Source organism: Plasmodium gaboni, chromosome 12 (genome assembly GCF_001602025.1).
Source record: "Plasmodium gaboni strain SY75 chromosome 12, whole genome shotgun sequence".
In the NCBI taxonomy this organism is placed as follows: domain Eukaryota; phylum Apicomplexa; class Aconoidasida; order Haemosporida; family Plasmodiidae; genus Plasmodium; species Plasmodium gaboni.
The window spans coordinates 1,017,289-1,029,807 of record NC_031492.1 but is presented as its reverse complement, the minus strand read 5'-3'; the positions used below and the strand labels follow the sequence as shown (position 1 = coordinate 1,029,807).

The 12,519-nt window shown below is 17.5% G+C and overlaps 2 protein-coding genes across 2 annotated transcripts; one reads left to right on the top strand and one right to left on the bottom strand.

The window, feature by feature from the left end:
- Window positions 1-608: 608 nt before the first annotated feature.
- Window positions 609-5,966, bottom strand: PGSY75_1229000 (putative membrane protein; the record flags this gene model as incomplete). Its single annotated transcript, XM_018786865.1, has 1 exon — window positions 609-5,966. One exon carries the CDS (start codon window positions 5,964-5,966, stop codon window positions 609-611), a length of 5,358 nt encoding a protein of 1,785 aa, XP_018640730.1.
- Window positions 5,967-6,867: 901 nt separating this feature from the next.
- Window positions 6,868-11,555, top strand: PGSY75_1228900 (hypothetical protein; the record flags this gene model as incomplete). The annotated part of the gene is made up of 21 exons (XM_018786864.1): window positions 6,868-7,116; window positions 7,252-7,409; window positions 7,488-7,575; window positions 7,699-7,746; window positions 7,858-7,917; window positions 8,086-8,226; window positions 8,355-8,552; window positions 8,625-8,685; window positions 8,815-9,025; window positions 9,121-9,184; window positions 9,306-9,410; window positions 9,487-9,612; window positions 9,718-9,786; window positions 9,928-9,948; window positions 10,061-10,222; window positions 10,401-10,485; window positions 10,596-10,664; window positions 10,741-10,817; window positions 10,961-11,092; window positions 11,222-11,289; window positions 11,471-11,555. 21 exons carry the CDS (start codon window positions 6,868-6,870, stop codon window positions 11,553-11,555), a joined length of 2,277 nt encoding a protein of 758 aa, XP_018640729.1.
- Window positions 11,556-12,519: the final 964 nt, after the last annotated feature.

Sequence of the window (12,519 nt, the reverse complement as noted above, 5' to 3'; positions counted from 1 at the left end):
ATATATATATATATAAACATACATGTGTATCATATAATATATGTGTATTATATCATGCCGTACCCCTATCCTTTTTTTTTACATATATATATATGTGCATATGGAATTTTGATTTTTTCCTTTTTAATATTTTAATTTTTTTAATATTTTAATTTTTTTTAATATTTTAATTTTTTCCTTATTAAAAAAATCCCTTGTGAATATCCCCTTTATTTATAGTTGTAATTTTTGTGGATTTTCTTCATTTTCTCTTTTTTTTTTTTTTTACGTATTCATATACTTATTTATAAAAAAATATAAACTGTTCAATTCATTATAAAATAATAATTATATATCCTATTTATAAAAAATTAAAAAAAAAAAAAAAAAAAAAACAGATTGAATTCAAAAAAGATCTATATATAGTATCACATAAACAATTTTTTTTTTTTTTTTTTTTTTTATGAACAATTCAGGTAATTTGTTAACAAAAAAATAAAAATATATAAATAAATATATCTATATATATATATATATTTATAATATCATACAAAATAGCCATTTTTTGTTCATTTATTTTTATTTTTATTTTGATACATAAATAATTTGCATGTACCATTCAGGCATTTTTATGATGAATCCTCCTTATTGAGATATTTATAAGAACATTCCAATATTATCTTAAGTTTATTTTCAAGCTTTGTCAAGTGTTTTGAAAATTCATTATCATGTTTTGGTATCTCAGACAGGGTTGTTATAATTGAAGGAATAAAGGATGGAAAGAAATAAAAAAATTGTAACATGATAGGTGTTATTGTAATAATAAATTTGTCTATATATTCCTTTAGACTTACTTTTAGACATTTTGAAAAGAAAGAACAGACATTTTCTAAATAATTTGAATTATCCATTAAAATATTATTTGTATTAATAATTAAATAAAAAACAACAATTTGAAAATAAAAAACTGTTTTATCTATAATGTTATATGGCTCTAAAGTATATTCTGTGTTTTTTACATGAACATGTTCATAATATTTTATATTTTCCTCCAGGTTAAAACTTTCATTAACTATAGCTGTTATGTTATTATTTAAATAATAAAAAATGTTAGCAAAAATAGATGGAGTCATATAAAAACATAAAAAAAAAGCACTCTTGGAATTAAAGCCTGATTCACAAATACTGTTTAACGAATTTATATTAAATGTTTTTACAAATATATCCATTTTTTTTAAGAAAAAATTTAAGTCCTCAAAAATGAAATCTGTTGATTTAGCCAACTGATCTGTAGTATCGTCGGGTTTAATATTTTTATTATCTACACACTTTTCCTCATTTGTATTATTGTCAATGGTATATTTTTCTTCCATTTGTTTGTTTTTTTCTTTTTTTATTTCTTTTTTTATTTCTTTTTTTATTTCTTTTTTTATTTCCTTTTTTATTTCTTTTTTTTTTTTTTCTTCTCTTTTCAAATTCATTACAAATTGAGCAACAGCCGTCTCCTGGAGTGAAGTTATATCTTCTACATTTAAAGGAAGAAAATCATCTGGTGATATTTTCGGAGGTATTAAAGACAAATAATTATATAACTTTGTAAATATAAAAGATATTAAATTATCTAGACAATCATAATGAACTAATACTTCATAAAATTTCTTTGTACCTTTTAAAAAAAAGTTAAGAGGATTTTGAAATATGGAAATATAATAAGAACATGCTTGTTCATCAAATATATTCTGAATCATTTCAATAAAATTATTTTCAACAAAACATTGATCCTTTGGTTTATTTAAAAAATATAAATGTATAAATGTATTTATTAATAAACTATATTTTAATAAACTACTATCAAAAATATTATTTAAATATGTTACTATTATATCCATATGACATTCCGAATCATCTAATAAAAAAAATATTTTTTTTATAATATGTTTTCCATATATTATTTGTTCATATAAATTCATTTTTTCGATATTTTTTTTATCTAATTCATGAAAACAATTACTTTCTACATTTTTTTTTTTTTTGGTATCATATGTTTTGTATTTATTTGGATATATATAATCCTTCCCATCACTATTATAATATTTATGGTCATCCATATGTATATGCTTATATATATTTTCATTCTCTTCTTTATTAAACACCTCATGGATATTTAGTTTTACTTTTTCTTTTAAGCTTCTATTTATATTTTCATTTTTAAAACTTTTTATTAAAGCATCCATTTGGAATGACAAGGAAGGAATATTACAACGGTCATGAAAATGTTCGATAATTATTTCTGGTAATAAATTTTGAACACATTCATAAAATTTTTGAAAAAAAAAACAACTCAAGTGACTATCCTTAATACTAAAATGAAGAGACGTCTTCCATGGTAACATATGTAAAATAAATAAATAATTAATTTCTTTAAATCTATAATTATTAGATAAATGTAATTTTGATATACAATACATTAATAAAGTATAAAAATAACAAATAACTTTAATATTATTATTTTGAATAAAATTTATAATAATATAAATTATATAATTCGAATAATATTCATTGAAATATTCTCTTTTTTTTTTATCAATAATGTTAAATGTATCTTCCTTTTCGTTTTCATTATTAATATCTGTAATAATATATGGTTCAATATTTTGAGAATAATAATTTTTAAAATAATTAAAATTTTCTATATTATATAATTTAGAAGACAAGCATGATTCATTATAATTTATATTATTACACATTATGTAATTATCACTACAAACATTTATGAAATATTTATTCTTATTAATTTTTTCATTACTATTGAAAAGATGTCCTCTCATATTGTGATGATTAATATAGGATGGGATATCAACCATATGTTTATTCTTATATTCAAACATGTTGTATTTGTATCTATATTTATATTTGTGTTTATATCTATCAGTTATGTCATATGATTCATCTACTAACATATTATAGGATCCCTTTAAAGTGTCGTGATCATTTTCATACACATCACACGTTTCACCTACTAACAAATTACAAAACCAAGAATATTTAAAAAATAAAAGAAATGCCTGTATTAATTGATAATTTAAAAAAGAAGGAATATATGTATTATTTTTATTATTATATTTCTCCACAAATTTTATATAAACATCTATTAAATTGAAAAAAAACGCATAAATATAAAACTTCTTATGATATATATTTATGTCCATATCTTCATTAGAATTATAATATATATATGTTGATATATTAAAAATAAGCTCAAATATATAATATATTATTCTTAAACACATGCTATGAAAATAATCACTAATACTTTTCTTAACATCATGAATAGGTTTAGATAAATATTTAAATATTTCTTTGAATATATATTTTAAAATATTTAAAGGTAATCTTATTATATATTTTGTTATATTCATTGAAAAAAAAGTTAAAATATCTAACATACGATTCTCATTAAATATATATTCTTTTAATATATTATTTCTTAACACATTTATATTATTAAAATATATATCTTTTAGTTTATGTTTATAATAATACATATAAAAATATAAATCATTATTTATATTTCCATCTTCTATTACATATGAAAATAATATATCCTCATTAATTTTATTTTGATCTGTAAATATAGGAAAAGAATACAAAACAAATTCATAATTAATTTTTAAAAAACTTGATATGGTTAAATAAAAAAGAACTTTTTTCTTTTTATATATTAAAAAATTTAATATGTTGAAAAAATAATTATTTTCAATCAATTTTAATAAATAAACACTCCATATATCATGAATATTAACAATATTCATATGAATTAAAATAGACACAACTGTTATATAATTACTCGTAATAATATTATTATTACATATATTATCTGATAAATAATTTTTATAATAATTAACATCACTATATTCACAATAATTATATTTATATTCTCTTTCTATATTTGAAATCGAATCATATTTTATCAAATATTCTTTTTCATTATTTATAATATTATAACAACATATATATATAAATCTTGTCAAATAATTTATATGATAAAAGTTTAATTTTTCTAAATAAAATGAATCCAATAAATTCTCATTAGTTTCTAAAAAATTCATTATATTCTTATTCATATTTTTTCTAAATATATTCTTGTTCTCACTTCTTTTTTTTTTTTTATCATTTTCTTCATCCTCTTCACAACTATTTTTAATCTTATTATTATCCAAGTTATTATTATTAATGTTATCTCTCTCTCCATCTTTACATTTTATAACAATATTTTTTATCACATCTTTTATTTCAACAAAGGAGTTACAATAAGAACTGGAGCCCCTATAGTCATTCATATTGTCATTAATATTGTCATCCATATTGTCATTCATATTCTTATCGCTCTTTTCTAATCCATTTATTGCCTCATCATTTACATTTACATTTTCATCACCATCATTGTGTTTTTTTTTTTTTTTTTTTTTTTCTTCATTTTGCATGAACAAGTCAGGTGATATAACTAGCCATTTTATAAAAACAGCTAAAATGGATTTTAGCTTCACATAATTATTACAATTACTTTTATTAATAAAATATAAAACCATATAAATATCAAACATTTCGTTTTGTACATTTTGTATATTTATATCATCCTTTTCACTTTGATTGATTTTTACATTTTGATGATCTTCTTCATTTTTTTTATGTTCCTCATCATTTTTATGTTCCTCATCATTTTTATGTTCCTCATCCTTTTTATGATTCTCATTTTCTTTATTTGGTTCATTGTTCGCATATTTTCCATTTCGAATTAATTCTTTAATTTGCTGAATGTCCAAATTAAAAACCGAATTGCAATTATGAAATAAGTCTTGTAAAGACAAATATACATAGAATGAAAATTCAAATAAATTATTTTCCTGATGATAAGATAAATAATTGCACTCAAAATTGTTTGAACTAATTTGGATTAACTGTTCATGTAAAAATGAGAAAACAATATTTACCAAATTTGTAATAGTATTTTTATCACTTATATTTAAGAAAAATTTTCTTAAGCATTTAAAATTATTTATGATATTAATATTTTTGTTTTTAAGATATTTTATAAATTTCCATTCAATTAATATATTTTGATGATTGATTATATTTTTTTTGATTTTCTTAAAAGTTTTATAAATCATATAATAGAAGAAGAGGACATTTTTATGTTTGTCATAAATATAATATAAAAAATAAAGCATATATTGTAAAAAGGATTTATTAATATCTATATTAGACAAATTTAATTTATCTATAATCAAATTACATATATAAGTATTATATATAAGTGGATGAATAATATTAAACAATATTTCAAATTCATTATTATGATTGAAAATTATTAAATTTTTTGAAAACATTTCAAAATCTTTACTAATGTAGCTATTATTATATATATATGTATCTTTTAAAAAAGGAATATAATTCTTTTCATATGAATTTATATTATCATCACGTTTTGTGTTATTTATATTTTGACCAAATTCATTTTGTTGTTGTATCTTATAATTAATATCATCACTTATAAGATATTCATTAGTTTGTTCGTTTGTTAAAACATCATGTTCATGATATTCTATAACTCTGAAAAATTGCATTAAAAAAATGTGCACAATCTTATTAATGTTTGTATTATTTTCATTTTGATCTATTTCGTTATATATATATATATATTTTTTTTTTTTTTTTTCATATGGACAAGTATTTATTTCCTTTGATACTACATTTAATACAAATTCACAAATATATTGAAAATTAACAAAGGAAAATTCCTTGCACTTATTAAAATAATTATTCTCATTTATTAAACGTCTCCATATTTTATTTACGTATTTGTGTTTGCCTTTATACAAATTGTTATATCTTAAAAAACAGAAAAAAAAATTTTGCAGCTTTTTTAATTTTACATTTTTTTCTATATATTTGAATTTCCTTTTTTCAATTAGTTCAATTATATCCATTAAAGCATTATTTGTATTTAATATAAGGAAGTATGTAGGTTGATATAAATAAGTATATCAATATAAATATAAATATATATATATATATATATATATATATATTAATAAAGTAATGGTCACAATAAGTATTCTTTTATATAATAACATATAAAATATAAATATATAAAAATATGTAAAAATATATCTTATAGTTACATATTTAATTTTTCATAAATAAAAACCAAAACAATTATATAAGGATTATACAAAAAAATAAGATAACATAATTATAAAATAATTAAAGAAAAAAAAATAAAAATAATAATTACAATACTTCTATTTATAAAATATGTATATATTTTTTAACTATATATAAAATTAAGAAAATGCATACTTATTTTGGTAGTTCAAATGTATAATATTATTATATATATTAAATATATATATTAAATATATATATTAATATATATATATATATATATATATATTAAAGAACAGTTATAATATTAGTTCTTCCTTCTTATATTACCTACCTATATATAAATATATAGAAAAAAAAAAAAATATATAAAATATGTAAAATAAATATAAGTTTATATTAATATTATTTTAAAGTAAATATTATATTATATATATATATTATTACATTTATATATAAGCTAAAAATATGTAGTCTTTAAAAATGTGAGAAAAAAGAAAGGGAGAACATTTTTTTTTTAGAGAACCCCAAAAATATAAACATTAAAATAATAATAATAATAATAATAAACAATATATATAATATATATATATATATATATATATATTAATATTTTATATTTATTAAATGTTTATGTAAAAATTTTGCACATATTTGTTATTATAATGCCGTGAAAAAGAATAGAGAAGAAAAGGCAAAAAAAAAAAAAAAAAAAAAAAAAAAATGATGAATGTAATTAATAACCACATCATAAAATACAATAATCTACACAAGTTAAGAAAAGCATTTTTTTATAGTCGAGTGGTTATAAATAATTTTGAGATAAAAAATAATGAAAATTTGTTGTTAAATAATGTTCAGATAATAAAAGATGAACAATTATTGTTGAATAATTGTATAAACTTTTTATCAAATTTTGAAAAATTCGCTATCATATGTTGCGCCTGTACTGATCCTAAGAATAAAGTTCAAGTAGAGAAAAATAATAAAAAATAATAAAAAATAATAAAAAACAAATATGGAAAATACACTTTCACACGTTGGTGTTTATATATATTATGTGTGTGGTTTTTATTTTTATTTTTATTTTTATTTTTATTTGTATAGTTGAAGAAATCCATATGGTTTTCAAGCATAGGACTTGAACTTAAAGATTTCTTGAATTATTTAAATAAAGACAACCAGGAACTAAAAAATGAAAAAATCAAAATTTTTGAAGAAATTATAAAATTAGAGTGTCCAGTCATACTCAAGGATAAAAACACGTAATGGAAATATGAACAAATAAATAAATAAATATATATATATATATACATGTTTTTATTTTATTTTATTTTTCTTAGTGTTTTAATCGAAACTGCCATTTCTCCAAAAAAAATCGTTAATTCTTCAAAACGAATGAGACACTTTTTTAATATATCAGAAATTATTGTAAAAATATAAAAGCATAAATAAATAAATAAATATATATATATATATATATATATATATATATATATATTATTGTATATATCTCCTTAATATTATTTAATTTTTATTTATTTTTCGCTTCAGACGTGTAGATCGTGTTATCAAAAAAATAAGTGCAAACGTTTTCTACAAGTAGAACAAAAAAAAAAAAAAAAAAAAGAAAACACACATATATATATATATATATATATATATTTATTTATTTATTTATTTATCTATCTTATCTTTTTTTTAATTCCTTAGAAATATGCCGGTGAGCCTGATTTCTCAGACTTCACAAGGTTAATGATTGGATTTTACAACGTATGAAAAATAAAAAATAATTTCTTTTTATGCTTATTTGTCTATATATTTGAATCTAACATATGAATAATATATTTTATTTTCATACACACGTGTATGCATAAACCAAAAAAAAAAAAAAAATATATATATATATATATATATATATACATATATATATTTTTATAGATGTGCAAGGTTTATACAAAGAGGAAGGAAAGTGACAGAAAAGAATTAAGAAACACAATTGAGAAGGTGAATTATTTTCACTTTGCTCTAATGTATATGTATAATTATTTACTTAAACATAAACATTTTAACTATACAAATGTAATAAATAAAAAATTAAATATTATATATATATATATATAATTACAAATATGATTAAAATGGACTTGTATATATAAAATACATAATTATATACACATATATATATATATATATATATATTTTCATAGGTTGAGGAAGGAAATAAAAAGTCCATTTTAAAACTCTTGAAAGAAAAAAGAAGACAAACAAATTTAATAAAAACAAAAGGAGAACAAGAAAAAGTTTTAAATATTCCAAAGGAGTACTCAGATTTAATTATACCTACGAATAAAGCTAATATGAAAAGAAAACAGAAAAATGTTTTTGAAAAGATTCAAAAATATAGGGTAATATATATATATATATATATTAAAGTAATTTAATTATATATTATCATTTTATTTTATTTTTTTGTGTAGAAAAAATCGGATATATCTGAGGATCAGGAGAAATTCATTTGGGTAGAGGAAGATGACGAAGGTAAAAAAAAAAAAAAAATGAATAATTTTTTTTTACAATTATGAAAATTAAATATATACACATATATATATATATATATATATATATATATATATAAGTTATGTTCTTCGTGTAATATTTTTTTTTTAGCAGACAAAGATACCAACATAAATTGCAATAAAATAGAGGATCCATCATATAATATAAATAACAATGTTTTAAATAATAATAATGAGTGTCATAATCTTATAGAAATAAATAATTCAGCAGATGAACTTCCTACATTTCGGTTTAAATATGTATCGAAAAAGGAAGATAACAACATTATGAATTATAATATAATATACAACAAATATACAAAGTAAAAAAAAAAAAATATATATATATATACATATATATAAATGTATATTTTATAATGTTCGATTAATTTTATATTATGTAAATATTAATTCTCAGGATGATGGAGAAAAAAGTATATGTAAATTTGGATGACCAACAAATCGATGAGGATATTATAAAAGTAATAAATAAATTATAATATATATATATATATATATATATTCATGTACTTATTATTTCCTTTACATATTTAAAAATATATACTTTAAATAATTTATTTTATTATTTCTATTATTTTATAGACAGAAAATATGCTTTTTAAAATCCCAGAAGCAATTGGAGGTTATACATTTATAAATTATATTGAGAATGTGCCAAATAATTATATATTCCCTATAAACAAAAATGTAAAAAATAAAAATATATATATATATATATATATTTATTTATATTTATATTTATATGTTTTTATTTTTGTCGTAGCTGTATGAAGGTATACATGTTTACAAGAAGGAAGAAATAAATATATCCCACTTATGGAAGAATCTACATAAAGAATATTTGAAAATTCGTAAAGTGAATTTTTTTAACACATTTAATATAAAAAATGTAAGAAAAAAAAAAAAAAAAAAAAATAATTATAAAATAAAATATGCGTCTATATACATACATATATACATTTATACATATGTATAATTTCATTTTTTTTGGTAGAGTTTAAATCTGTTGAGGCATAATAAAAATAGAAATGCTCATGATCAACAAAAAGAGGAAAAGAACGACGTAATAAAAAAAAAAAAAAATATATATATATATATTTATATATATAAGGAATGTATATAAAAATGAACATACACATATACATATTCATATACATATATATATATTTTTTTTTTTTTTTTTTTTTTTTTTTTTTCTTTTCAGGATATTATTGAGCTCAAAGATGTAAGAAAAATAATCAATATAAAAAGGGGATTTACTAATATATGAAAAAATGTAGATATAAATTTATTTATATATATATATATATATATATATATATATATTTTCTTTGTAGGATTTAACCAGTTTTGAAGAATATATATGCAACCAAAAGAAAGAAAAAAACAAACAAATTAAAAAGGATAAGTATAAGAAATTAAAAGAATATGTGTCAACATATAATTCATGTGATGATAAAATAAAAGACGACGAAGATGAACGATTTGAGTATTTTAAGGTACATAATAAAAATATATATATATATATATATATATATATATGTAGCATATTGGAAGGAGAATAAAAAATATATATAATTATTTATTTATATTTTAATATATATATCATATTACAATATATATATATATATATATATATATATATATATATATTTCTTTTTCTTTTTTTTATTGCAGAAACTAAAAAATCAGAATGAAGGTTGTGAAGAAAATATAGAATTAAAAGATCAAATTAATAGTGTTTATAATAATATAGATATTGGTATTATTTATATATTTTAAAACGATAAATATTTTTTATTATGAAAATTATATTACATGATAATTCTCAATATATATATATAATTACACATTTATGTTTTATATTTGTAGAAGATGAAGAAGGTCGTTTTTATAAGCACACATATAACATAAGAAGAAAATTAAACGAAGAACAAAACGGTAAGCACGTAAATCATTATTCACATAAAACATATAAATTTTATAATATTTATTTATTTATTTTTTTTTTTTAAAGATGCTAAAGGGGTTACTGTAGCTGACATCCAAGAGGAAAAAAAAAGTCTCATTGAAAATCATAAAAAGGAATTAAGGGTAAAAAATAAAAATAAATAAATAAATAAATATATATATATATATATATATTTATATTTATATGCTTAATAGTGTAAACCTTTTTGTTCATACATATTATTTATTTATTTATTTAATTATTTGTTTAAATTTTTATATTATAGGAACGTTCTTATTATATTTGTAAACACGTAAAATTTCCAGAGTTAAAAAAAAATGAAGGAGCCAACAAAATAAAAAACAGAAATAAAATTTTGAAGGATGAACTTGAAAAATATATAAAACCAACCAAGAGGGTACATGAATATTACACACATATAAATAATATATAAAGATTATATAAATCATATATTATATATATATATATATATGTAGATATATATTTATTTATATATGTATATTTTTTTTTTTTTTTTTTTTTGAAGGACAAGAAGACAAATATATCGTATGGATTAAAAGAAGACACTATAAAGGCTCATTCATTACATAAGGGGTAAAAAATATAAAACAAAAAAATAACAAGTAATGCATATATTATATATATATATGATATATATATATGATATATATATATGATATATATATATGTGTGTATACATTTATTTTTACTATTGTTTATACATATATAAATTTTTTTTTTTTTTTTTTCCTTTTTCTTTTGAATTTTTTTGTAGAGCGGATAGCTTAAAACATTTTATAAAAAAGGAAAAGAAAAAATCTTACAAAAAAAATGAAAAAATGAGTGAAGAAAATATTTGAACGTTTTACCTTTCATAAAATATAAAGCAACTACATATCAAATTTGGAATATAAAAATGAATATATGTTATATATATATATATATATATATATATATATATTTTTATTTTTATTTTTAAAAAATTAAATATATAATTTTGTGGTGTGCAACCTGGAAAAAAAATATAAAAATATATTAAAAAATAAATATATATTTCACATAAATATCTTCCATTTTTTTTATTTTATTTTATTTTATTTTTTTATTTTTTTATTTTTTTATTTTTTTGTATCCTTTTAATTTAAAAAAAACTTTATAATATAAAGGAAAGAAAGAAAGAATGAAACATTTAAGAATAAAAAATATGAAGGACATATGTATATTAAAAAATTGAATTATTTATTTTTCAAGATCATAAAAATGGAGACGAAAAAAATAAATATAAAATATTATTTATATATATATTATATAATTAAAGAATACTGTAAAATAAAAAAAAAATATGCCGTAATATTAATTTTGAATTTATTGATCTACATATATATATTTCTAAGTGTACGCACAATTTTGACTTTATTTTTATAAAATAATATTTATAATATATATACCCAAAAAATAAATAAAAAAATATAAAAATAAAAAAAATAAATAAAAGAAAATAAAAGAAAAGAAAATAAAATAAAAGAAAATAAAAGAAAAGAAAATAAAAGAAAAGAATATTATTATATATATGTATATATGTATATATTATAATATATATATTTTTTATATTACATAAATATTCTATTCTAGTACACTAAAATATATATTATTTATTTATAATACATAATATGAATTACAAAAAATAAGGCAAGAAAAAAAAAAAATAAATAAATACATCAAAATAAATATTACCAAAATAGCAATTAAAAAATTATACATATATATATATATAATATATATGTAAATATATTTCTTTATTTTTATTGTATTATGTGGTAATAT